Source organism: Saccostrea cucullata, unplaced genomic scaffold, assembly GCF_032062105.1.
Source record: "Saccostrea cucullata isolate Sc308-1 unplaced genomic scaffold, CSIRO_AGI_Scuc_v1 ctg5191, whole genome shotgun sequence".
NCBI classification, from domain to species: Eukaryota; Metazoa; Mollusca; class Bivalvia; order Ostreida; family Ostreidae; genus Saccostrea; species Saccostrea cuccullata.
Genome location: NW_026930336.1, coordinates 8,009 through 33,782, shown reverse-complemented (window position 1 = coordinate 33,782; position 25,774 = coordinate 8,009). Strand labels below are relative to the sequence as shown.

Sequence of the window (25,774 nt, the reverse complement as noted above, 5' to 3'; positions counted from 1 at the left end):
TTATAAATATTAATGCTTCATGAATATCAGCATAGTGATGAAATACTAGTATTCTGAAGTTTTATTTTCGTCTTTTCTTGATTATCTCACCTTGTAACGGGACTTGTAACGCCCTTCATTTTATCAACTTAAACTCCCCTTTACTCAAGGATGGTTAAAATTGACCCAGTGGTTAATGAGAAGAAGTTGAAAATGTGAAAAGTTTACAGACGACGGACAACGGGTGATCAGAAAAACTCACTTGAGCTTTCAGCTCGGCTGAGCTAAAAAACTGTTGTTAGGCCATAAGATAAGGTATCTATCTACTCCTACAAGTATAAGAGCCTCGGTTAACGTTCCTACGCTCTTGATATGTATATACCTCGACGCCAAGTCAAAAGTATCTAGCAGTGAACCTCTAGCATGCAGGAGTAGGTATCTATCCCGAGAGTTTCATAACAATCGAGCAAAAAATCTTAGAAATCAGCTGACAAAAATGTGTTTGAAAAATATGAAAAAGTGAAAAATCAATAGGATAAAAGAAGGGTCTTCCGAAGCAGAAGATCGGAAGATCCTAATAATCAGCTGATTCTGTCACCATACTGCAATTAATCCAATGGAAAAAGATGGATTCTAACCCAAATATAATTATGGGTTTAATAAAATATTCTGTAGATACCGGTATACGAGTTTTCAATATTTACAAATGCTTTGGGGCAGTTCAATGAAGGTGTTAATAGAAGTGACCAACGTCCAAAACTTGCTTTGGGGTAGTTCAATCAAGGTGTTAATAGAAGTGAACAACGTCCCAAACTGCATGAACTAGGAAGTTCAAAAAATCGCCTTTATACCATACATCAGTAAAAATTACCTCCCCCACGAAAAGAGTACCTGCATGTATTCGTGCTATATTTGTGATGTTACAAAGAACAAGGTTCACTTTTGCCTTATTTGGCCCTGTGAATTTCTGAAAAACTGAAACTGCATAGTTTTGGATAACAATGCATTAAAATTTCACTTAGATCTTGGTGACTACGATCCTGTAAAGAATGACGTAATTTTCTGGCTAGTCAATGCATTATGACGTCACGAAATGCGTCAATTTCCTCATTTTCCGAAAAAGTATACAAAAACAGCCTATTTTAAAAGTTATTTTTTGATATTTGATATAGAGTGCAACCTCTGATCTAAAATATGCAACTAGTAAATGATAGAACTGTTTCTGAGGATTCATGGTCATCTTTTAGTTTTTAGATCAGAGGGTGCGCTCATATTTTTTTCTCTTCACTGAAAGTACTCAATTATATCTGTTTACCTAAAAATTCAAGAATATTGCAATTTCATAAAGCCATTTCTCCAAGACCTGGACTTTGAGGAAAATTTTTTTATAGGATATGAAAGCACCACGTCTCTATTTTATTTTAATGCTTCAAATAGAAAATCAAGTGTTGATCAATTAATTTGTTTATCTACAGCGCCATTTTATGCATAAAGTGAACCGACTTCTTTGGCACAAAGTAAAGGCTTTAACATTACAAAGTATGACAAAGAGATGAGTTGTTGTTTGTAAATTGTTTTTAAGATGATGGCAAGTTAAATTTGGGTATGTATTTGATATTACGGGAGGACTGATATATGGAGGAAATTCAATATGTACATATACTGATGAAATGAACATATATAAGATGAAATTTAAAGCACATATTAATATCAAAGAACACTTTGTGATATTCCCATGATATCTACAAATAAAATTACATAAACATGTCGATTAGATATTCAGGACATAAATGATGAAATCGGGTTGATCTTCTTTGTGAACTGTTTAGTTGGTGGAAAGTCTGTAAAGGATCAATAATACAAGTATCGTGATTAACAGTTAATTTGTCCAAAATATTTCTTAGACGTATTTGTCCTTTTTTTAATTTTTAAGATCTGGTTACAATCAGTTGTTGTCTCGAGGTCCAGGGAAATGATCTTCAAAGGACTGTGTTCTTACTTCTGTACTTTCCTGAGAAAAAGACATTCTTGTGTTTGAAAATTCAAAGAGATCGAGATTAAATTTCCATCAACACAATACCTTTCAAGAGTAACATTAGAAGAGTAACAATATATGACGGAAATTCCAGAGATCAAAGTTGAAGCCTTCCAAAATCATTTGTATTTCATTTTTACTACCAATTTTCTTTCCCAATCAGCTACAAGAACGTTTTCTTTGGTGTCTAAGCATAAACCGTACGGATTATAGAGTTCCCCACTATATATGTAACCGAGGAACTGTCCATCCTGATCTAGAAGGTGGATACGGTGGTTAAGGTAGTCTGATGTCAGGATCTGACTCTGGCTGTCTGTTGTAATGCCTAGCGGATAGAATGAAGTACCAAAACATTTTGGAAAACCATTGTATCTAAATCGGAGTTTTCCTGCCTGATTAACCACCACTACTGCACTTGCTCCATAGTCAACAACACAGATATCAAGGTTCCATTCTCACTGACATACTAGTATTTGTTGGGACTACACGAATACAGAGGTTTACTTTCACTATCAAAGTGAATGGATTGTTTCTCTGTGGAGCCAGAGTAACGGACAACCTTTGATTGCTCTTTGTCATCCCTGTTCATTGTAACCAGGAGGTCACCAGAGGAGGTACCACATACATTACATGCATCCCACCCTCGAAGTCTGATTACTTCCCGTATCTTTTCATTCTTTACAGTGTTTACAGTTCTTGTTTTTGGATCAGTATAGACTAGGTCTCCAATTTTTGTTACTGCTATATATCACCTGGAAAGTTTCCTGACTTGGTTTTGATTGACTTCGGTAGTTTAACCTGGAGGTTGTAGAGCTTCATAATTTTGTCATCTACACATGTCCAGATTTCTTCATCACTGAGAAGGCAACACTGTATAGGATGAGAAAGTCAGTTGGTATGAGGGCCTTTGTTTGTATAGTAAGCTCTGGTTCGAATTCAGGACAGAGCAAAGACTGTGAAGATTTTATTATTTTCAATGCATCATCATGTTCTTTTGCTGAAATGGGTAATATCGACAAAGAACCAACCATCTGATGGAGCTGTTCTGTTCTGATCACCTGAGGAGAGAAACGCGGCAATGAAACTTTTACTGTGAAGGGCAATTTTCTACATTCTTCATTATGAGATTTGTAACCAGATGTTAGAGAGACATCATTTAAGTCCAGCATTTTCTTCAGATCAAGAATACTATGACTACAAGACATTTATGTTTGATTGTACTCTCCTGTTTTCGTAGCAAAGCTAGTTGTTTAGTTTTTATCTAATTTATTTCAGATTTTTGTTTTTTGACAATGTTGTTAATTTTTTTGAACCAGTCTTCTCCTTTTTATGAATGCTGTTATCAGTTTCCCATACTCCCTGTCTAGATTTGATTTTTCAACATCTATCTCTGATTTAGTTTCTTCATATTTTAAAATACTTTTTCAGTTCTTGAAGGTCTTTCTTCATTTCCCCCTTTTTGAAGTCGTGCAAGATATCTGGAATGTATGTATGCCCGTTATGTTTGTCAGATACACAAAAGGGACAAACAGGAATGTTACATTTCCTGCAGTGAAGCTCACAAGGCTTATTTATATATGTGGCGTATTTTTGGTTAATTGTATGCAGAATCACTTTGTTTAAATTAGACAACTTTATGTTCTTTGGATAAATCAGAGAGACACATGCCTTACAGAGTTTAACACGACAGAAATCACAGTACATTGGAGGAAAAGGATATAGCACCTTTGCCAATGTTTTAACTGTTTGACAACTTGAGGGGACTTTCCAATCTTTTCATTGCAAAATGATTTTTGGCCCAACTATAGGTTATAACCCCTGAGAGTTTCTGATGTTTACGAATAATGATTTTTTTTCTAAATCTGCAAGTCATTAACACACTGGACCAACAACAATAAATTCATTGACATTTGATCTTGAAATTAGTGAAGGACAAATTAAAGGATGAGGTCATTTAAAATATGAAACAATTATACATGTAGCTCTTTTAATAGCTATTTTGTCCTTCAACATATAATGTTATTACATATAAATTTATATTTACACTTTTGAATTTAATTATTCACTCATAAATCAAAACTGGTCAAACGACTATATGTCATCGTTTATCTGATCATATGATGATCGTATTTGATTTTCTTCACTTTACCACTGTTCAACTCGGTCACAAAGAGGTTGTCACTCATGTCTACACATAATCCCCATGGATACTTTAGATCGCAGTTATCAATGTAACGGAGGAACTGTCCATCCTGATCTAGGATGTGGATACAGTGGAATTCACAGTCTGATGTCAGTATGTGACTCTGACTATCTGTTGTGATACCAAGTGGATAGAATGATCCCTTGTCAGTAGAGGGATGACCAGTGTATCTAAATCGGAGTTTTCCTGCCTGATTAACCACAACTACTGCACCAGCTCTATTGTCAGCTACACAGATATCCAGGTTCCTGTTCTCACTGATGTATTTAAGGTCACCAGATGAATAGAGAGGTTTACCTTCATTATCAAACTGAATGGTTTGTGTTTCTGTGGAGCCAGAGTATCGGACAACTTTTGATTGTTCTCCATCATCACTAACCATGGTAACCAGAAAGTCACCGTATGAGATATTACAAACATAGTGAGGTGTCCAGTCCCGTAGTCTGATCACTTCCTGTATCTGGTTATTATATACTATGTCAACAGTCCTTGCATTAGGGTCAGTGTAAACTAGATCTCCACTCCACGTCTTTTCAATATCACGAGGTGTGTTCCCCGACTTGGTTTGGATTGCCTTCAGTAGTTTGCCCTGGAGGTTGTAGAGTTTCATAATTTTATCTAATCCACATGTCCAGATTTCTTCATCATTGAGACAAGTAACGTTGTATAGATATTTATACCCAGTGTCTATGGTGGTGATGAGCTCTGGTTCATCAAGCAGTGGTTTGACTGGAGGACAGTATTCAGCTTCTGGTTCCATTTGAGGATAGAGTACAGCTTGTGGTATCCTCATCACATTACCATGATCTGGTTTCTTCATTGTGTAGTCATGTTCTTCTGTTGTAATGGATAATTCTGACAGAGAACCAAACATTTGATGGAGCTGTTCTGTGTTGATCTTCAGAGGACAGAAATGTGGTAATGAGAGTTTAGGAGGTAAACTTCTGAATTCTACATTTCTGGATATGTATGCAGAAGGAGAGGCATCGTTGGAGTCCAGTTTTCTCCTCAGATCAACAATACACTGATTCACTTCTGCGATTATACTAGTGATTTCATGTTCCTGTTTATCTAGAGCAGCCATGTGTTTTGTTTTCATCTCATCAATTTCAGATTTTCGTTTGTTGACAACGACATTAATTTCTCTGTGCCAGTCTTCTCCTCGTTTGACAACATCTGTGGTCAGTTTCTCGTAATGTTTTTCCAGGCCTGTTTTCTCTCTCTGTATCACTGCTAAATTTTCTTCATATTTTGGGCATATTGAATTTAATAATTCATCAAGATCTTTTTCTGTTGCCTCTTTTTTTGGTTTGTTTTCCTCCTGCAAGTTCAATAAATTATGTCCTTTGTGGAAGATGGACAACAGACAGAGTGAACAAACAGGAATGTCACATTCCTTACAGTGAAGTTCACAAAGTTTTCCAACATGGGTTGGGCATTTGGGATAGTTAGGTGTGATTCCCTTTTGTTTAAATGGTACCACTCTATGTTCTTCAGATAAATCAGAGAGATGCTCCCCTACACAGGCCTTACAGAGTTTGACATGACAAAAGTCGCAGTAGTGACAGTACATTTGGTGAACAGGTATTTCACACAGATCACATAGTAGGACATCTTTGGCACTGTACCAGGGGTCCATTTGGATAGTTAAAGAAGCAGATTACCTGAATAGATAAATTAAATTAATGTAAATAATTTAGAAAGGAACCTTGCCATTTAAATTAGAAAAGATATGAGTGTATACAGCAGTGAGTATAACAAAACTATAACACATGTCAGACTGGAGATACCCCCCCCCCCCCCAAAAAAAATTAAATAAATAAAAAGATTTTTAAAAAATAGACAAAAAAAACTAACTCAAACAACATACTCCAAGTTCAAAATTAGGAAGAGGTTCGAAAATCATATTGATAACATTCCATACTATTTACAAGTGTTTCCCATGTGTGCATCTGCATGGAAGGGTCTTTTGTTATGTTTTTATTAATTTTACATAGAAATTCAATAAATCTTAAAATTCCAGGAAGCTAGGTCCTCCCAGTCCTTAGATCCGCCCAGTTGGTTTGAGAGCATAAGTTATGGTGCCAGTGATCAATTACATTCAAGGTTTTGGTCACTTTACAGTTTAATGTTGTATTTCTTGACTGAAAGTGTAAAAATATTTATTTTGACAATTTTTACTTGTATTTAAAGTTTTTCGAATTTTATAAAGTAGATTCAACATTTTATTCTTTTATTTTAAAAGCAAATATCAATCCTGATGACAAGCCCTAGCTGGCGATGCTTTGTCGTATGTATTCGGTAGCTGTGGCAGAGTCTGTTGCAGTCCAAGAAATTTTAAGTACTATGTTATCATAAATGGACAGTGAAAGACTAAAAGTTATATGTTTTATACATGTAGGTTGACAATATAATTCAATGATTGATAGACTTGATGTTGACATGTTTACAAAAATATTTAGATATAATTTCCACAATGTCCACTCCTTAATTTACATTAACCTCCATGTAGTGACCATTATGGTGTAGTGAACTTTTTTTCAAAGGTGTAAATTGGAAAATAACTACCAAATATATTTATGCAAAAACATTATGTGAAAACAACGATGAACAAAACATTAAAAAGATTAATAAGTTAGATCAGAGAGAAAGTAAATGCCAAGGGAAAAAAAACTTACATTTTACCGTCGATTCTCTAGCATGGCTGTACATTCCTCCGAGTCTATTTATAACTGGCAACGTATAATTCATGGATTGGAGTTATGGACTGGAGTTGAGTCATATTGTGAAGTATGTTTAAAAACACAAACAAAAAGAATGGAAAAAATTGCCTATTGTATGAAAGTCTTTCATTTTTTGTATGAGCTGTTTCCTCTCTTGTTACTTAATGGATAAGCAATTTATAGGTCTATGACCCAATCAAAATTTGTGAGTTTCTGACATTGATGCAAATAGCTGCAGAACTGTATATATAGCGTTATGGTTTAATATTTTAATGGTATGTTCATATCCCATTATTGTAATCTGATCTTAAAAATTTGTTGAATTCTTTATAACGAAAAGAAAAACATGTCATAGTGAATTAAATTCGTGCAAATGAGTTCAATATTTGTTACAACAAATTAAATTCGATTAAACAAATTCAAAACAAAGTTTATACCAGGTATTTAGCAAATTAAGTTCGTTTAGTCAAATTCACGAATGAAGGTAGTAGTATATATTGAAATATATGAATTCGATATAACTATTTGTCGAATTCGTGTTAATGAATTTAATTCGTTATAACAAATTAATGAATCAGAATTAATTTTAACGACCTCCATTCGAGATTACAAGTTTTATAATTCGTTAAAACAAGTTTAATTCTTATAAACATTTTTTTGAATTTGTTATGACGAATTCAATAGAATGTAATCATGTATGATTTCCATTACAACTTTATGATAAGAATGTATGGGGATAAAAATTCGGCTATTAGATTTTTAATAATAAAAGAATAAATTTATTTTATCTTATTCAAAGAAATCGTTATCATTAATTTAATGTGCTATAACAAATTTGACAATTCGTTATATCAGTCTCATTTTTTTATAGGTCCTAAATAGGCTTATGTCATACCATATTGTTAAGTTTTATTTAAATTAAAGACGTCTCATTTCAAAATGTATGCATAATATGTACATAAATATACTGAACAAAAAAAGAAACGCATAATCAGAATGATATGAAATTCTAAGTTTTCAGTTTAAACCTTGTATTATTTAAGCGATTTTAGAGTGTGTTGTGATAAAAATCAATGTTGCAAATTGAAAAGTCAAGAGGTCATTTTGATTGCCCCCTAATTCAAGAGACATAACAATATTTACTGTGCAAAATCTCAATGGTAGTGAATTTTCAATGTACTGATATCGTGGGGGAAGATCATCTCATTTTAGTCTCATGCGAACATTTTATGCATTTTTATGCTTATTTTGTCATCCAGCAAAATTTGTAGCAGCAGTTTTTACAGGAAGTTCTGAATTGCATGAGGTGATGAAGGCGGGGGGGGGGGGTGTCTGACGGTCCAGTCTGGTTGTGGTTACATGCAGATGGCCAGATAGTGGTCTTCAGACGTTAGTTTTAATGTTGCAAAGCCCATTGATTTATTTCAAATACAGTTGCAACTTCCTGTTGCGTAGCTCCATTTAGTATCATCGTTAGCCTGGTTTTATTCATCTTTGTTTGGGCGTGGCATTGTAGTATTAACACTGCAATCAAATCTTAAATATGGGTTTAATAGAAGTGTTAAAAGTTTCTCTAAATCCAAAATAGCAATGAAAATAGACATCTGATTTTGAGGAAATCATGAAAAACACTACTTTCACAAACATGTTAAATCAAGGGAGATAATTCAACACTTGGGTTTTAAAACCCCATGTTGTCCTTTAAATAGGTCACTGGTGTCCAATTATATAACAAATAGTTGTTTCATGTACATTTTAAAAATTTCTTTGACGAGTAAAACAATATGCGTTTCTTTTGTTGTTGAGTATATATACGGTATATGAATGTCTAAACTTGAACTGTCCCTAAAAGATATTTCATATTAATAACCCTAAATGGGTAATCTTTTGAATGGCATATAATGAAATTTTTGTTGTATTTATATTTACGTAAAAACATTTTGAAAACAATGTAGAAATCAGAAGAGAATGACAAATATGAATATTTTTTATATAATACCTAGGGATACAAAACATAAATTTGAGTAACGTGTCATCTGACTTTAAAACTAGTCATCTTTCTTTTTTCTCACAAAAACATTTTTTTTCAGTTTCGAAATTAATTGATTGATCATTTAATATTGACCTCGTTTTAATTATGAAACTTCAAAATGCAGAATATAAAGATATGTTTCAGATTCTTCTACTATCTAATTATGAATCTGCATGCCAAAAATTGATAGGTATTAGATTTTCATCAACAAAAAATGCTAACAGATAAACCAAGAATGTTACTTTTCGATTAAACATTTTTATTTGATCCACTTTCATGAATACACTGTACAATTTATGGATCTATTTTCTGGATCCTTGAGTCTCCAGTAACACTACCCACTCACTTCCAGCATCAATGGTCTGTACTGTAATAATGTATTTTCATAATCTGAAAAAGTGCTTAAATTAATATGTAATAATATTATACAACTTTACCTTCATATACTTGGAACCATTTCTAGTTGGGCTTGAGGAATGATGCAAAGCATGTTTATTGGAATCAATTAAATTCCAAGAAATCTCAATGGTTTTTCATTTTATTTTAAAAAGTTAACGTTTTTACTAATGTATTATTTACAGGTTTTTCCTGTTTATTTGTATATCAGCTCATCCAATTCTGTTTCTTTCCGAGTTTGGCTTCAAAGTGCCGAATTTCATTCTATAAACAAAAGTATACAACACAAAGTTGAGACCTATTGATCATTAATATTCTCTAAATTTAAAAACTTGCAAACTAAAAGGTCAACTGGTTCCATAAGTTTTGTCAAAACTCTAAATTATGTTTTTTATTTCTTTCCAATACCCCCCCCCTCCCAAGAAAAAATGGAATATAGCTATTCATTTTATAAATTTACGTGCTTTAAATCTATTGATGCTTATCATTTGAACCTAGTTGACCTAAATTAGTTCAGTGGTACCGGAGAAAATATTAGCTGAATATGAGTTTTCTTTTATTAGTAAACACTGGATGACATTAGCAAAAAGTTATTAGATCTATTTTTTAAAATTAATTATTTTACTGTGGTATATATACAATTGATTATTCAGTTACCACTAGTCCACTGCATAATACCAAGGGGTCCAGCCTAATTTACTTTGCAAAGTCGTATTTTACTTTGCAACCGCAAAAATGGCGGAGTCGAAACGAAGACTGGAAAGAAGGTCAGCAAACATCACGATTTTTTTAGTGATTCGAACATTTAATTCGATATCAAAATATGTCGTTTCGGTGAACCATTTATTTGTCTCTTCAAGGGGATACTTTTGGATACGCACGAATTACATACCAAAAAATCTATTGAACTAAAACGACACGCCATGCAGGATTGGATTTGATACGTGTGTCATCATACGAGTATAAATAATGTCTTTTACAACAGAGTACCTGTTGAATGGTCAATAAGAGAAACTCATATCATATATTACACCAAGACCCCTTATTCAAACATGACTTTCTGTGACAAAATGGAAAAAAAAATGTCTTAATTCCAAAAATAAAGGGAGTATAGGAAATATTTCATTTGCAAAGCGCGGTATAGGACTTGTTTTCCTGTGCAAATCACTTTGCTATGTATATAAACAATACAGAAATTCACCATCACAACGATTACAAAAACTAAAAATACATTTGATATTTTCTCATTTTATTTGTGCATAAGTTTCGAGGTATTGCTTCTTTTAAAACTGTTTTAATAACCGTTCAGATTTATCTATTTGAGAAAAGAGCACTGCAACAAATGCAGGAAGATTATTATTTACCAGCAAATATTTTCTTCCACAATACCAAGTGACGCAGCAGGACAGTATACTTGCAATCATTATGGGAAGTCTTTTAGAACCAAAGAAAAGTAATTTGTGTAAACTCATTCTAATGTGAAATATAAAGACAACAGTGCTGCCAGGAACTTGTAACCCCCCCCCCCCCAAAAAAAATAATCTTGCACTCTTTTGGAATTATGCTTTCGGGCTCGTAGTACGTGCATGTGTGTGTGTGGGGGTGGGGGGGGGTGGTTCTAAGCCCATATGTTTTTTTTTCTGTTGTAGATTAACAATGTTGGAATCTCCCCCCCCCCCTTTTTTTTTAACCGTTGCTATGCATGGGATTGACTTCTGAATATCATTCTTATTATTTTTGAAAACGTTGGGGGGGGGGGGGGGGGGGAGAGAGAGAGAGAGAATTCTAACCATTTCGAGAAAGTTTATACAAAGTTATCTTTTTTCAGTCACCAAATGTTTAAATTCTTTCTTTTATACAGATGAAACATTTTTAATTTCGTTTTTAAGGTTTTTGCAGTTATCTATGTCATTGTAAAAAATGTATAAATGAATTGTTATATCTAAGACCAATTCTATAGAACGTATTACGTTATAGCAAATTTCAATGATTTTATTTCTAAAACAAATATATTATGGTTCTAATACACTGTACATACAAATTATACATATATAACAGATTCAACTATCAAAACTTTTATTCTGGTTCACAGTATATATTGTAAAATATAAGTAAAATTTAATACATGAAATAATTTGGTGCGATGAAAGAAAATGACAGTTACTGTTATAAAAGTGTCATCTGACATCTTACAATGTATACCACTACAATTTATAACAACTTTCGTCGTAAAAATAAATTATCATACCTATAAAAATTGAATTTCATTAGTTAATGAGTTACAGCACAAAACAAATTGCTGATTTTTTATACACCCTGTACAGTTCCTTTTCCAATACACCCACTCTCAATGGTGATGGAATGTAAGATCCGTGGACTGCAATCCACCCGACTGCGAACAGTCTAAATGTTCTATGAAACTTGCATATGCCCTAGCCTTGTCCAGAATCCCCTCCCCCTATTTTTCGAGCGTTTCAAAGCCAGTCTCTAGAAAGAAAACAAAAACAAATTTAAAAAGTACATCACAGCAAGGGAGAAACAAACAAAAAATACACCCCCCCCATCATTAGAATGATAGGATTTACAGTGTACACACCATGCACTTAAATTATGCTGGTTGACATGTCATTTTCATTGCGGAAAGCAAACAATTTATTTGCAAACACTATGTCACAGCCAGTAATTTTGGCGAAGAGGCCTTTTGAATTTTCAATATACTAACGTTCTAAATCACAGAGTTGCAAAGTAAACATGTCCTAATATCAACTTTGCAAAGTAATTTTAATCCTAAAGTCGTAAATTGTTGATTAAATTTCTAAAGCTGACTTTTTGTGAATGGAAATTGTGTTTTTCTAATATTTTACCGGAAAATTTACAAATATATGTAATTTTCACAGCCTTGGACTGTGCAATATTCTACAAATAGCCGATGATTGTTATGAATGCGACAAACAAATGACACATGCCTATGGTTTTTCTTCAATAATTTTTTCATCGGAAAGTAAATCGCTTTAACTTAGTTTTCCCGTTGGAAAGGATAGATAGGCGCACCGAAACGTAACATCCATTTATCAAAATTAATAATTATAGTTCCTAAAATTACACAAAAGATACTGACCTCATTTGCTTCTCCGCTTCGTATCCGCCATTTTTTCGGTTGCAAAGTAAAATACGACTTTGCAAAGTAAATTAGGCTGGACCCCTTGAATACACTTGTCTGTATCACAATACTTCCAAGGAAATTCCCTTTCCTAAACTAAAATATATTAAGTACAGCGTTAACTCCCTGCCCCTTTTTCCTTTTTTTTTTACGGATTCCATTTTACAAATATTTCATACTAGTGTTTGTTTTCATAAATTCATAATTTTTCATGTAAAAAGCAGGTATTATCTTAAATGGTAAATAAAGATATCTAATAAACAAAATTTTATTTACTCGACTATTAGTTAAATTTTACAGCATGGTTAATTTATGCTATTGGTATACATTCTTCAGTAACTGTTGTAATAGTGAATTGTAACTCACCGTAATTTAGACTAATGAAAATGCCAAAACTGAGGCTCAGACTGCTCCAAGTTTGTAATTTTATGCTAGTCTTCTTTGAGGTATATTTACATATAAATATACCTCGCTGAGGTATTTAAATCATGTGACCTGGTAACAGGTAAATATTTAGAACAAAGACAAGGAAGTAAATTGTGATGTACGGGATTATCAGGGAGGCCATGTTGGATTTAGAGGTGAGGCTGTATTATATTAAGGAAATTTAACTTGCTGCAAAACATTTCCAGATATCATTATTGATCTCAAGTCTAGTACAATAGTACGTACGTATAATACATTAGATAAATTGCATGAGAGGGCCACTTTAGATAGATTAGATAAATTATATTTATTAACTACATGAACTGTTTTGACTGTTATCTAACATTTTTTCCTGATTTTTTAAAATCAAAAATAAGAAAAGTTTACATGCCAATTTAAAACTACAAATAGACCCTTCCTGTTATTTCTAAACCTACACTGTCTAACAATTTCTCTAACAAAACAACTCTTTTATATTGTATTTATTCAAAATTGCTTAACATTTCTGTAGTGAGTGACCCCTGCCTCCATTTACTTTAAACAGGGCCATCTGATGTTTTGACCCAACCCCCAGTGATGGACCCCCTGGACAGAGCTCAAGTTCTTCTCCTCTGTGACCTGTGTCAAAAAGCTCCATTACAGGATCACTGTGAACTTTGTCAGATTAACCTGTGTAAGGCCTGTGTAGGGGAGCATCTCTCTGATTCATCTCAAAGACACAAAGTTGTGCCATACAAACACAGAACTTCTACTCCTAACTACCCAAAATGTCCAAACCACACCCAGAAACATTGTGAACTTTACTGTGAGAAATGTGACATTCCTGTCTGTTCTACCTGCATCTCCTTGGGTAAACATCATGGTCATGAATTCAAAGATATCTTGCAGAAACCAAGCTTTATGAAAGAATTTTTTACGACGGATCTGGAAGAACTAGAGAAAAGAATATTACCTACTTATGAAGAAATTTCATCAGATCTATACTCTGAAAAAGTAAAGTTGGAAAAGAATTATGAGAAACTGACATCAGCTGTCACCAAACAAGGAGAAGACTGGCACAGAGAAATTAACATCATTGTCAACAAACAAAAATCTGAAATTGATGAGATGAAAACGAAAAAACTGGCTGCTCTAAATAAACAGGAAAAAGAAATTAAACAGATTACTTCTGAAGTAAAACAGAGCATACTTGATCTGAAGAAAATACTGGTCTCTAATGATATCTCCCTAACCTCTGGATACAGATCCAGGAATGCTGAATTCAGAAGTTTACTTCCTAAAGTCAACGTATCATTACCAAGTTATTCTCCTCATCAGATCAACACAGATCAGCTCCATCAAATGTTTGGTTCTCTGTCAGCATTATCCATTACAACAGAAGAACATGGCTACACAATGAAGACACCAGAAGCTGTATCCTGTCCTCCAGTCAAACCACTGCTTGATGAACCAGAGCTCATCACCACCATAGACACTCGGTATAAATTATCGCTTTACAGTGTTACTTGTCTCAATGATGCAGAAATCTGGACATGTGGATTAGACAAAATCATGAAACTCTACAACCTCCAGGGCAAACTACTGAAGTCAATCCAAACCAAATCAGGGGACACACCACAAGACATAGCAGTTACAAGGAGTGGAGATCTAGTTTATACTGACTCTAAGACAAGAACTGTAAACATAGTGAAGAATAAAAAGATACAGGAAGTGATCCGACTAGAGGGATGGATACCTATCAATGTCTGTAGTACCTCCTCTGGTGACCTCCTGGTTACCATGGTCAGTGATGATGATAATGAACAATCAAAAGTTGTCCGTTACTCTGGTTCCACTGAGAAACAAACCATTCAGTTTGCTAGTGAAGGTAAACCTCTGTATTCATCTGGTAACTTTACTAAATACATCAGTGAGAACAGGAACCTGAATATCTGTGTGGCTGACTTTAAAGCCAGTGCAGTAGTGGTGGTTAATCAGGCAGGAACACCTCGATTTAAATACACTGGTCATCCCTCTACTAAAAAGGGATCATTTGGACCAGTCGGCATCACAACAGACAGCCAGAGTCAGATCCTGACAGCAGACTGCGACAACAACTGTATCCACATCCTAGATCAGGATGGACAGTTTCTCCGTTACATTGGTAACTGTGGTCTAAAGCTTCCAAGGGGTTTATGTGAAGACGCCACTGACAACCTCTTTGTGACCGAGTTGAACAGTGGTAAAGTGAAGAAAATCAAATACATGTAAAACATTGTATTTTAAATTTGTGAGAGAGACTTTTTCCAAAATCACAAGAATTTATAGTTTGATTCAGGTTCACTTTCTCGTGTTCATATGTTTGTGTAAAATAATTTAAATAATATATTATCAATAAGGTATAAAATATAAATTATAATTCATAAACAATTTTGAGACGACTGCTCAATAAAGACCCAACATAAGAAGAAACTTTCAATATCTCTTAAAAATACTATTTCCTGTGATTTCATCAATTTTCGTTGCCATCATGGATTTTGTAAAAAAGACGTTTTCAAGGATACACAATTTTGAGGACTAAATCATTGCCTATTCAAATAAATATTGTATTTCTCAATTCAAAGAACATTGAATTTCGTGGATCTGCTCTTCAACAAATTCCTCAAAAATTGGTGCTCAACAAATATTGATAAAACCACAGTGTATTTGTGAGCATGAAGAAAGAAAAAATATTATTATGTACATTTTTATCAATTTGACCCTCTAGCTATTATGCACTGCACATTGTGGAGTTCTGATTATACTGGACGTATACGTACTAGAATAATATGCCCTTTGATCTAAAATAAATCTAAATCCTTTTAATCTAGTGATATGTTACTTAAAATAAATTAATTAAACACTTTATTAGAATTTTTTCTTGGACACATTGGACACAAAATAACGCAGGATTTGACTGTGTATGTAATCCCAAAACAATCACAAGATATCTGATTCAGAAACTTTTCTTTGTAGATGTTTTCATTTTATTTTTAATTCACATAAATCTTGAATAACACATAGGCACTTGGGGTATGGACCCCCCCCCCCTTTCAATTTTTTTTTTCTTTTTAAATCAGGATTCAAGTCATCTTTTTTTCTCTTTTTTTATTCTAATATGCACTATATGTTATCAAAAATGCAACTCTTTTGTCTCTACAAGTTGTTTTTAAAAATGCCGTTTTCCACTGATACATATAAAGAGAGAAGGCTTGCAACTCTTTCTAGTCATCCGCCTCACCACGCTCAAACTTCGCTCGATTATCTATCTAAATCAGTATAAAACATGGGATATGCTTACATCAATAAATTTGTTATACATTCCTCTTCCTTTTTACATTTCCATTTAATTTTTTTATGCCCCCGATTTGTAAATATTTCGATGAAATCGGGTAAATTTTGTTCATGTGCATGTGTACTTTGGGTCAGGGGTACTTGTGCTAGGGTGGGGCTAAATAAGTATATAATGAAAATGCATTATTTTTTTGAAAATCTTCTTCTCTGGTCCTGGGTATTAAATAAACTAATTAAGTATATAGTTATAATTAGCAAGAGTGCCTCTACCAAAATTGGGAATTTTATGGCCGCAGGGTCAGGGGTTCTAGTGTTAGGGCGGGGCTCTATTAATTATTTAGAGAAAATTCATGAATTCTTTGAAAATCTTCTTCTTTGCTCCTAGGTTTTAAATAAACTAAGTACATAGTTATAATGAGCAAGTGTGCCTCTACCAAAATTGTGAATGTTTTGGCCCCACAGTCAGGGGTTCTGGTGTTAGGGTGGGGCTCTATTGATTATATGGAGATAATACAAGAATTCTTTGAAAATCTTCTTCTCTGCTCCTACATTTAATATAAACTAACTACGTACATAGTTATGATGAGAAAGAGTGCCTCTACCAAAATTGTGAATATTATGGCACTATAGGGTCAGGGGTTCTAGGGTTGGGGGGATACATACATACTTTGAACATTTTTTAATTAAACTTTAGAAAAACAATACTACCATAAAAATGACATAATGAACAAAATCTGCTTCCACAAATGCATAAACATAACAGTATTTACCTCTTGAGTTAGCTCGTGTCAGTACCGCTGTAGTTAGAGCTAGTTCACGTAGAGCAGGGAGACTTAAACTGTGCTGCCTGTCTCATTGAATTCCGTGGAAAACTTCTCTGTGAGATCAGATAAACTGCATCACCTATAACAGCATGGAATAATGAACATTACTGTAAAATGTAAAATTGCAATGTTTGTGGGGGTCTAATATTTCTGGATTCCGTGGGTCATTCTTACCCATAAAACTACATTACCATGACAGTATTTTTTAAATGTATCAATTACTCGATTCTAGTCTATTTTTAAGTATGCTATGAAATTATGTCTACAAGAACGTGTAAATTGATACTGATACCCATAAGTCAAAGCATGACAAATTCTACTTGATATGCAGACTTTCTAGGGAACTATCTAAATAAAGCTTTGAGTCCATGAGGGGCTCTGCATTAAACAAATAAAGCTGTACAAACTATTTACCTGATTGCCACAGTCCTGGTTTTCTATGCCCAGTGAGGTCAGCATGGCCAGACAGAATTTGAGGGCGGCGAAGAGGAGTTGACGATAACGGGCCATGGGGCTGGGCAGGAAGTCCTCCTCTGTATCTACACCGGCTTCATCTCTGTAAAACGTACAATACGGTCTATAATCAATGCAAGTATGAATTCCTCGGGCAATACTTACAAATTAAAACTTTTAATCCTTATTTAGTGTATATACAAACCTCCAAACTGTAAATCCTAAACTGCTATTTGATAATTTTGTACCTTTTCATACATACTTTGACATGTTTGATTTCTACAGATATTCACAAGAACCTGACACACCCACCTGTCAAAGTTACGTCGAAGGTCAAAGAAGACACATCCCGCCAGTCTCTGCATGACTCCACACTGTAACAAGGTGTGGGCCCCCACGGCTGACTCTGCCACCCGAGTCAACAAACTGAAACACACATTCACTTTGTTTTTATATGTCAGAGCCCTTAAATTTCATATCAATATTGAAAATCAATGGACTACTGCTAAATCAAAAATTTTGATTGAGTTACAGATTAAAGTTTTATTGTATGCAAAATTACAAATGTGGGGGTAAAATAAGATAGTAATGGAAGACCTACAACTTTGGACAGATAGATGTACAGCACTCCTCCTTACCTGTCCTACGTACATCATGTCCATCACACGCGTCGCGACACACCATATTGTCCATAAAGTTGACACCGTACGACAGAATGGTCGCCACATTTTCACGTCTCAGCTGTTCATACTCAGAGTTGGTGTCGGCCAAAATCTTCTTTCCAACCCCATCACCTCCTGCCTCTGTCAGATAAAGGAAACATCGTTATCAGCCTTTGTCATATAGTGTGGCAAATCAGTGGTTTTTAGTAAATAAATAATTGATAAAGAATATTTATTTATCTCAAATTGTTTCATAGTTTTTATTGCCATCATTGCATTGCTTAATACTAATTCCGACTGGCTGACCTTTTCAACCTTTGACATTATGTGTAACGTAGTTTTATTGGCCAAGGGTTTTGGCGGTAGGTTTTCTATTGTTCAATGTGATGTGCAGGGGCACTTCCTTCTCACAGGGACAGCCAACGATACCGGCTGTGAGAAGAGTCTGTCTCGACCCTTACATATTCAACAATATACATTAATTATTTTGTGTTTTACAAGATTTCTATTCGAGTATTAGTAATATACAGATCACATTCAGTTCAGTGTACATTAATATTTGAACAACTTAATTGTTACCAGCTTCTTGTAGCAGTCAGCCTGATTCCATAAATTGGTACGCTATGTAAAAAAAAAAGTAATTTACATTTTTTTTTTACCATTTTTGATATACTTTGATAAATTATTCAAACTTACATACATTTCTATCTAAACAGGATTTTGGTAATTCTGTAAATTGTAAGAGTTATTTCTCTTTATACATATTCATGAATTTGGAACATTTATAATCTGTTAAATCTATTTTTATTTAAATCCGTGTCAATGTATGAGAACTGCATTAAACTGAATATATTGTTTGATTTCATTTACTTATTAAATTGTTTTTTTTTATTTTATTTCACTTGATTGATTGTTTATATGTGGAACAAGATCACGGCAATAAAGAATCCATACCCAATACACTGTGTTCATATCATTCATCAATATGACACGGTCACAATAGTAGTTTATGTTTTTATTTCATATAATATCTCACTTGAAGAGCATGACTGTATTCTATAAATTACATACAATTTTATCTTGATCTATGTATGCCTCAAAGTAAGAGCTAGGAAAATCTGTGGAGTTTTGTTGATATTCAGGCTTTGACATCTTACTTTGAATTAGGCTATATTCTTAAACAAGACACATGACATCTACTTAGACATACCTGTATCTATGTGAGTCAGTGAATTGGGTTTCTGACGGCAGGGCCCCATATAGATTGGCTCTTACCCTCTGCTGGCCACCAGACCTTAACAGAATTAGATATTGATTAAAATTTCTTAGTTTTGAACAAAGTTGTTGGAAATTATTGTTTTATAAACATGCACTTGAAAAATTTCTTTTCAGCAAAAAAGTATGTACATAATTATACACTTCAGATATTTCAATGTGTTCTTACTTGAAAGCAGAATGTGATCTATCACTCCTTTAAGCTCCATTTGAAGGGAGGAAGCAAATCGGGTTCATGACCCTGACACTTGACCCCATGACCCTGTTTGACCTTGACCTGCTGTAGAGTCCAGCATGGTGAGGAAGTGTGAGGTTTCGTCGTCGGAGACAGAATCCTGACAGAAACACTGACGTAGATTTGTCATCAGAGTAAGGATGATCCCAGCCACAGGGGCAGTTAACTCTGTCAAGGCATCATCTTCAGTCACCTAATAATAATGAGTAGATTGATGTTAAATGTAGTATTAGTGGACGCAATCCTACAACTTTTTTTCTCTGTAAAATCAAAATTTTCCTTCCCTTTCCCCAAATGAAAGCAATTTCAGAATGGATATTTGTGATAAAAGGAAAATGTTATCACAGTACCATTTTTCCATACGTCTTTTTGCAAGATTTCCACTTTAACCTTAAGTATACAGATGAAATTTGGCCAATACCTGGCAGTAGTAAGATGCTCATGTTCTTGTGCATTAATACCAGATACTTTAGGGTCAGTAAACAAGACATACAGATGCAGTTGTTTTACCTTTCTCTGTAGTTCCTGTAGCAGCTCAAACAGTACGGTCTGTCTGTCCTCAGCGGTCAGTAGGTCCTCAGGACACACGGTCAACAGAACCTCCGTCACCTGACACCACACCTCCAGAGCCTGCTGTTTGGTGGATAGTTCCTGGTGGATCCTGACACCACGCCTCCAGAGCCTGCTGTTTGGTGGATAGTTCCTGGTGGATTCTGACACCACACCTCCAGAGCCTGCTGTTTGGTGGACAGTTCCTGGTGGATTCTGACAACACGCCTTCAGAGCCTGCTGTTTGGTGGACAGTTCCTGGTGGATCCTGACACCACGCCTCCAGAGCCTGTTGTTTGGTGGACAGTTCCTGGTGGATTCTGACATCACACCTCCAGAGCCTGTTGTTTGGTGGACAGTTCCTGGTGAATTCTGACACCACACCTCCAGAGCCTGTTGTTTGGGGGACATTTCCTGGTGAATTCTGACACCAAGCCTCCAGAGCCTGCTGTTTGGTGGACAGTTCCTGGTGGATTCTGACATCACACCTCCAGAGCCTGTTGTTTGGTGGACAGTTCCTGGTGGATTCTGACACCACGGCTCCAGAGCCTGCTGTTTGGTGGACAGTTCCTGGTGAATTCTGACATCACACCTCCAGAGCCTGTTGTTTGGTGGACAGTTCCTGGTGGATTCTGACACCACGCCTCCAGAGCCTGCTGTTTGGTGGACAGTTCCTGGTGGATTCTGACACCACTCCTCCAGAGCCTGCTGTTTGGTGGACAGTTCCTGGTGAATTCTGACATCACACCTCCAGAGCCTGCTGTTTGGTGGACAGTTCCTGGTGGATTCTTACACCACTCCTCCAGAGCCTGCTGTTTGGTGGACAGTTCCTGGTGGATTCTGACATCACACCTCCAGAGCCTGTTGTTTGGTGGACAGTTCACTCAAAAAAAATATTACTTACTTTTACTCAAATCAAGTAAACGAATTACTTATTTTAAGTAATTTTTAAGTAAAAAAGTTTGTCACCATAGCAATCATGATAAGTAATTTATAATATTTATTAGTAATTTTAAGTAATATAATTCTATAGGTATAAAAACAGTGACGAGTAAATAATTTACTTAAAATAAGTAAAAAAAAAATGATTTACTTAGTATTTGAAATACAAAGCCTTTTGGGTAATTCAGAAGTGGTTTCGAGTAGACATTTACATAATGAAAGTTTCCAAATTAAATAATTGATATTCCTCTGATTAGATAGAACCTGACATAATTGATTGTCATGTCAGAATTAACAGAATTTTTATAATAAGGACTTTTCTATGTAATAGTCGACTCATTAAATTCTACCTACATTGTTGTAAGCATGTTGATTTCTAGTTTCGATTGCTTATATTTTCATTAATTATTTATAATAGTTTACCTAAAACATTTATACTAGATTACTCTAAACAATGTAAATTGAGATATTTATATCTCTTAATGAATATGTCATTTAATTGTAACAAAAATTTCAGATGCAGAATTGTTTATAAACATTTGATTAATATTTTGTTTTATTAAAAAATATTTTCAAGGGCGATAATGGAAAATTAAAGTAAATTAATTTACTTAAAATTACTTAAATTAATTTTTGAATGAATTCTTAAATGCTTTAAGTAATTAATTTACTTACAATAAGGAATTTTAAGTAATTCGTGAATTACTTAGTAATCCTTAGTAATACTCAATCATAGTCAGTAATTAACAATTATGTTAAGTAATCATATTACTTAAAATAAGTAAAAAAAAATTACTAAGCAATTTTTTATTTTGAGTGTTCCTGGTGGATTCTGACCCCAGGCCTCCAGAGCCTGCTGTTTGGTGGACAGTTCCTGGTGGATTCTGACACCACGCCTTCAGAGCCTGCTGTTTGGTGGACAGTTCCTGGTGGATTCTGTTTCTTAGCACCACATGATTCAGAATATTCTCCACTTCCTGAAAAATCTAAAAAAAAATTTATGTTTTGTTGAAATGTTGACATCCTTTGGGGCAGGTCAAAGAAATTAAGACAACATGAAAGAAACAGCCATCATAGAGAAGAGTGAAATCAATGGCATAAGATTGGGCTGGGAAGAAGGACTGTGTAGCTAGTTTTACATAACCTGACACAAAGAGGATTAAGTAAGGAAGGATCTTAAATGCTTAATAATTGCAATATTGATCTCACCTCTAAAACTTGCGGCCTCTGAGTCACCATGATATTGCCCTGGTAGTTGTTCAGTTCATGCATCAGTAAGCAGTAATCTTTTGACATCACAATACAAAATGTCCTGTTCAGTCTGAGTTTCTTCACTTTTAATGGCTTGTTCAATCATGGACAATTCAAAAAACTCCAACTTCATTGTAGGAGGGTAATGCTGTGAAAAGTCTTCTTTCAGAAGTCCTAGCAAGTTCCTGTTCACATGGTGGCCTGGAAAAGAAAAATAAAGTATGAAACAGTTTACACTAGCAACAGAAGAGCATTGAGATTAATTTTTATGTTTTTCTTCACTTAATTCTGAATGGCCTGGCCGTCTGAGACAGATACGATGTCTGTACACTCTGCTCTGTAAATCTGTCATACGTCTGGTCAGCTTATCTCCTAATGCTGGCTGTAACAATGTGAACATCACAAAACTTTATTACTTTCTTCAGATTCAAATCAGGCACAAATTGTATTATTATACTTTCATGTTAAAATACTAAAATCTGATTGGTTTAGACGCAGTTAACAATTTGTTCTATTACCCTCAGCCTTATGTGAACATCACAAAACTTTATTACTTTCTTCAGATCCAAATCAGGCACAAATTGTATTATTATACTTTCATGTTAAATACTAAAATCTGATTGGTTTAGACGCAGTTAACAATTTGTTCTATTACCCTTAGCCTTAGCAACACACTTGACAACGGGTAACATAACGGTAATGCCACATGCGTGGAAATAATGCGTGTACAGTTAACCGTAGAATTCTCAAAATGCCAGTTGCGTGTTTGAAAGAACCAGAATAAACTTTCAATAAAAGCTTGCGTCCTATGTAGCTTACTTGAAAACATCAAACGACAGACGATACATGCTTGTGAGTGCAGAAATAACAAAACTTTAGATGATAAAGGACTTGTAGAGTATCAAATAAACAATAAAGAGGTCAGTTAATCTTTTTCAAAGTAGCGGGGAGTTTAAAAGCTTTCTAAACGTAAACGAAAAGGCGATCGACGATTTGTATTGCTGACATAGTAAATCAAGAAGACATTCAGTATAATAAAATAAATGGAGCCTGTTTTGGAGGGTAACAGTTGAAATTGACACCCCAAGGAAAACCATTGTCAACCTCCCCTGACGCGTCGGTTGTCAATGGTTTTCCAGGGGGGGTCAATATCAAATGTTACCCTCCAAAACAGGCACCATTTATATAATGATACAGGAAATACTCCAAATTTTTTTTAAGACTGTTATTAAACTTGACATTTCCATTTATTTCTCTGACCAGTCATGGATCAAGGCTGTCATAAACTTCAGATTGTGACCTTTGAACTTGACCTTACCTGATTGACCTTCTGACCCATCATCCAGCAGGGCTTTCATTAACCTCAGTGTGTGTGACCTTTGACGGTTCAGTGCAGTCAGTCGCAGTTCAATGGAAATCAGCTTCAGCAACCAGGATTGAGAAATCATTACAGGGCGTTCTAAAAATACAGACACAAATTTAATCATATAAGGTTTGACTAGCTTCTCTGTGCACATTTTAAGATGTATAATTATATATTACATGCAAGTATATCAACTCGCTATAACAACTCTTTGATAAATTAAATAATCTAAATTTTTTAAAACATTTTTTATGATAAAGTGAAATTCTGAATTAAATTCGAACTCATTATAAAACTGCTGAGTGAAAGGTAGATGCTGGAGCTGCCTGTACAGGAAGTCCCTCGTTGTACGTAAATATCGTAAAGTGGGCGTCGACGTCTCCGTGTTGGCAGCCAGGAGGTAGATGAGTTTGTAGGCCAGCTGAGACAGTCGTGGAGTGTCCCTCAGGCAGATGGGGCCGGAGTGTGTCCCCACCCCCCTCTCTAACAGGGACAGGACCGCATGTAGACAGGTCTTAGGGGACCCAAGGATACCTGGTTTTAGAAATATAAATAAATTTGTTAATGTGCAAAATTTCACTTTGGTAAACCTAAGAAATATTTTGCATTTTGAACTAAAATTTAGACAAAACTTCTTTTTTCAGCTTACCTGGATCCTGGAGCAGAGTCCTGCTTACAGACTTCCTAATGTCAAAGCCCAGCAGCAGGTGTGCCAAGTTTTGTGAAGGTTGGTCCAGAGATCTCAGTAAGACCTGAAGTAAATACGGTTCCAGTCGGTTCTCCGGTGGTAACATCTGGTTCTAACAACTGACTCTTCAGACTCAGAGAATTTGAGGTCGGGGTCTTTCTTCATCAAGTCACAGGTTGGACCATCATTGGAGGCCGTGGGAAAAAAATATATGGTCTTGAGAAACTTGAATCCTGCTAGTAGATACATGTAACATATTCTTTAATTGTGTACATGTACTCATATATGATAAATTATTTGGCCGAGGCAGTTAAATTTCAATAAAGTCATTGCTGAATAGTATTACATAAAGATGATAAAGGTTAGTGCTTATATTCCCCTTGATGATGCACTTTTCTTTTTATACAAATCATTTATCAGTACTTCCTGTGCCCTGCCCCCCTCCCTACCTGTTGACTGCCCCCTGTATTCCTAGAGGTGGGCCACCAGCAGCCCCTTGGGTTTCCAGTTACTGGGTGGGGGCCTCCTCTCCCAGGGTTTCCAGTTACTGGGTGGGGGTCTCCTCTCCCAGGGTTTCCAGTTACTGGGTGGGGGCCTCATCTCCCAGGGTTTCCAGTTACTGGGTTGGGGCAGCCTCTACCAGGTTTTCCAGTTACTGGGTGGGGGCCTGCTCTCCCAGGGTTTCCAGTTACTGGGTGGGGGTCTCTCCTCCCAGGGTTTCTATAGTTACTGGGTGGGTGCCGCCTCTCCCAGGGTTTACAGTTACTGGGTGGGGGTCTCCCCTCCCAGGGTTTCCAGTTACTGGGTGGGGGTCTCCTCTTCCAGGGTTTCTATAGTTACTAGGTGGATGCCGCCTCTCCCAGGGTTTCCAGTTACTTGGTGGGGGCCTCCTCTCCCAGGGTTTCCAGTTACTGGGTTGGGGTCTCCTCTTCCAGGGTTTCCAGTTACTGGGTGGGGGTCTCCCCTCTCAGGGTTTCCAGTTACTGGGTGGGGGTCTCCTCTCCCAGGGTTTCTATAGTTACTGGGTGGGTGCCTCCTCTCCCAGGGTTTCCAGTTACTTGGTGGGGGCCTCCTCTCCCAGGGTTTACAGTTACTGGGTGGGGGTCTCCCCTCTCAGGGTTTCCAGTTACTGGGTGGGGGTCTCCCCTCTCAGGGTTTCCAGTTACTGGGTGGGGGTCTCCTCTCCCAGGGTTTCTATAGTTACTGGGTGGGTGCCGCCTCTCCCAGGGTTTCCAGTTACTTGGTGGGGGCCTCCTCTCCCAGGGT

At 35.6% G+C, this 25,774-nt stretch overlaps 4 protein-coding genes and 1 pseudogene across 6 annotated transcripts; 1 reads left to right on the top strand and 4 right to left on the bottom strand.

Annotated features, from left to right (window-relative positions):
* Positions 1-1,413: 1,413 nt before the first annotated feature.
* Positions 1,414-3,219, bottom strand: LOC134283781 (uncharacterized; annotated as a pseudogene).
* On the bottom strand, positions 3,220-6,954 carry LOC134283778 (uncharacterized). Of its 2 annotated transcripts, none has more exons than XM_062766257.1 (2): positions 6,896-6,954; positions 3,220-5,881 (listed from the first exon to the last, which is right to left on the bottom strand). In XM_062766257.1, the coding sequence occupies exon 2, from the start codon at positions 5,854-5,856 to the stop codon at positions 4,120-4,122; it is 1,737 nt and encodes a 578-aa protein (XP_062622241.1). In that variant the 5' UTR covers positions 5,857-5,881; positions 6,896-6,954; the 3' UTR covers positions 3,220-4,119. The 2 variants fall into 2 exon arrangements, with proteins under 2 accessions (XP_062622241.1, XP_062622242.1); XM_062766258.1 differs by having other exon boundaries at positions 6,903-6,932.
* Positions 6,955-13,041: 6,087 nt separating this feature from the next.
* On the top strand, positions 13,042-15,215 carry LOC134283777 (uncharacterized). Its single transcript, XM_062766256.1, has 2 exons — positions 13,042-13,109; positions 13,499-15,215. Exon 2 carries the CDS (start codon positions 13,531-13,533, stop codon positions 15,202-15,204), a length of 1,674 nt encoding a protein of 557 aa, XP_062622240.1. The 5' UTR covers positions 13,042-13,109; positions 13,499-13,530; the 3' UTR covers positions 15,205-15,215.
* Positions 15,216-17,035: 1,820 nt separating this feature from the next.
* Positions 17,036-19,515, bottom strand: LOC134283775 (nuclear pore complex protein Nup205-like). 2 transcript variants are annotated; one of them, XM_062766254.1, is made up of 5 exons: positions 19,416-19,515; positions 18,145-18,346; positions 17,856-17,969; positions 17,505-17,646; positions 17,036-17,143 (listed from the first exon to the last, which is right to left on the bottom strand). In XM_062766254.1, the coding sequence occupies exons 1-5, from the start codon at positions 19,462-19,464 to the stop codon at positions 17,081-17,083; spliced, it is 570 nt and encodes a 189-aa protein (XP_062622238.1). In that variant the 5' UTR covers positions 19,465-19,515; the 3' UTR covers positions 17,036-17,080. The 2 variants fall into 2 exon arrangements, with proteins under 2 accessions (XP_062622238.1, XP_062622239.1); XM_062766255.1 differs by having other exon boundaries at positions 17,042-17,169.
* A 4,349-nt stretch (positions 19,516-23,864) lies between these two features.
* On the bottom strand, positions 23,865-25,100 carry LOC134283780 (nuclear pore complex protein Nup205-like). The gene is made up of 3 exons (XM_062766262.1): positions 24,470-25,100; positions 24,105-24,354; positions 23,865-23,916 (listed from the first exon to the last, which is right to left on the bottom strand). Exons 1-3 carry the CDS (start codon positions 24,612-24,614, stop codon positions 23,865-23,867), a joined length of 447 nt encoding a protein of 148 aa, XP_062622246.1. The 5' UTR covers positions 24,615-25,100.
* Between the last annotated feature and the right edge of the window lie 674 nt (positions 25,101-25,774).

What these genes read in the sequence shown, in the direction of transcription:
- LOC134283777 (XM_062766256.1), top strand. Translation starts at nt 13,531, where the DNA reads ATGGACCCCCTGGACAGAGCTCAAGTTCTTCTCCTCTGTGACCTGTGT.
- LOC134283775 (XM_062766254.1), bottom strand. Translation starts at nt 19,464, where the DNA reads ATGGGGCCCTGCCGTCAGAAACCCAATTCACTGACTCACATAGATACA. An exon ending in ACTGACTCACATAGATACAG is followed by an intron (nt 18,347 to 19,415) that starts GTATGTCTAAGT and finishes TTTATCTGACAG; the next exon opens with AGGCAGGAGGTGATGGGGTT. An exon ending in ACATCTATCTGTCCAAAGTT is followed by an intron (nt 17,970 to 18,144) that starts GTAGGTCTTCCA and finishes TGTGTGTTTCAG; the next exon opens with TTTGTTGACTCGGGTGGCAG.
- LOC134283778 (XM_062766257.1), bottom strand. Translation starts at nt 5,856, where the DNA reads ATGGACCCCTGGTACAGTGCCAAAGATGTCCTACTATGTGATCTGTGT.
- LOC134283780 (XM_062766262.1), bottom strand. Translation starts at nt 24,614, where the DNA reads ATGTTACCACCGGAGAACCGACTGGAACCGTATTTACTTCAGGTCTTA. An exon ending in GACTCTGCTCCAGGATCCAG is followed by an intron (nt 24,355 to 24,469) that starts GTAAGCTGAAAA and finishes TTCTAAAACCAG; the next exon opens with GTATCCTTGGGTCCCCTAAG. An exon ending in ACTCAGCAGTTTTATAATGA is followed by an intron (nt 23,917 to 24,104) that starts GTTCGAATTTAA and finishes CTGTATTTTTAG; the next exon opens with AACGCCCTGTAATGATTTCT.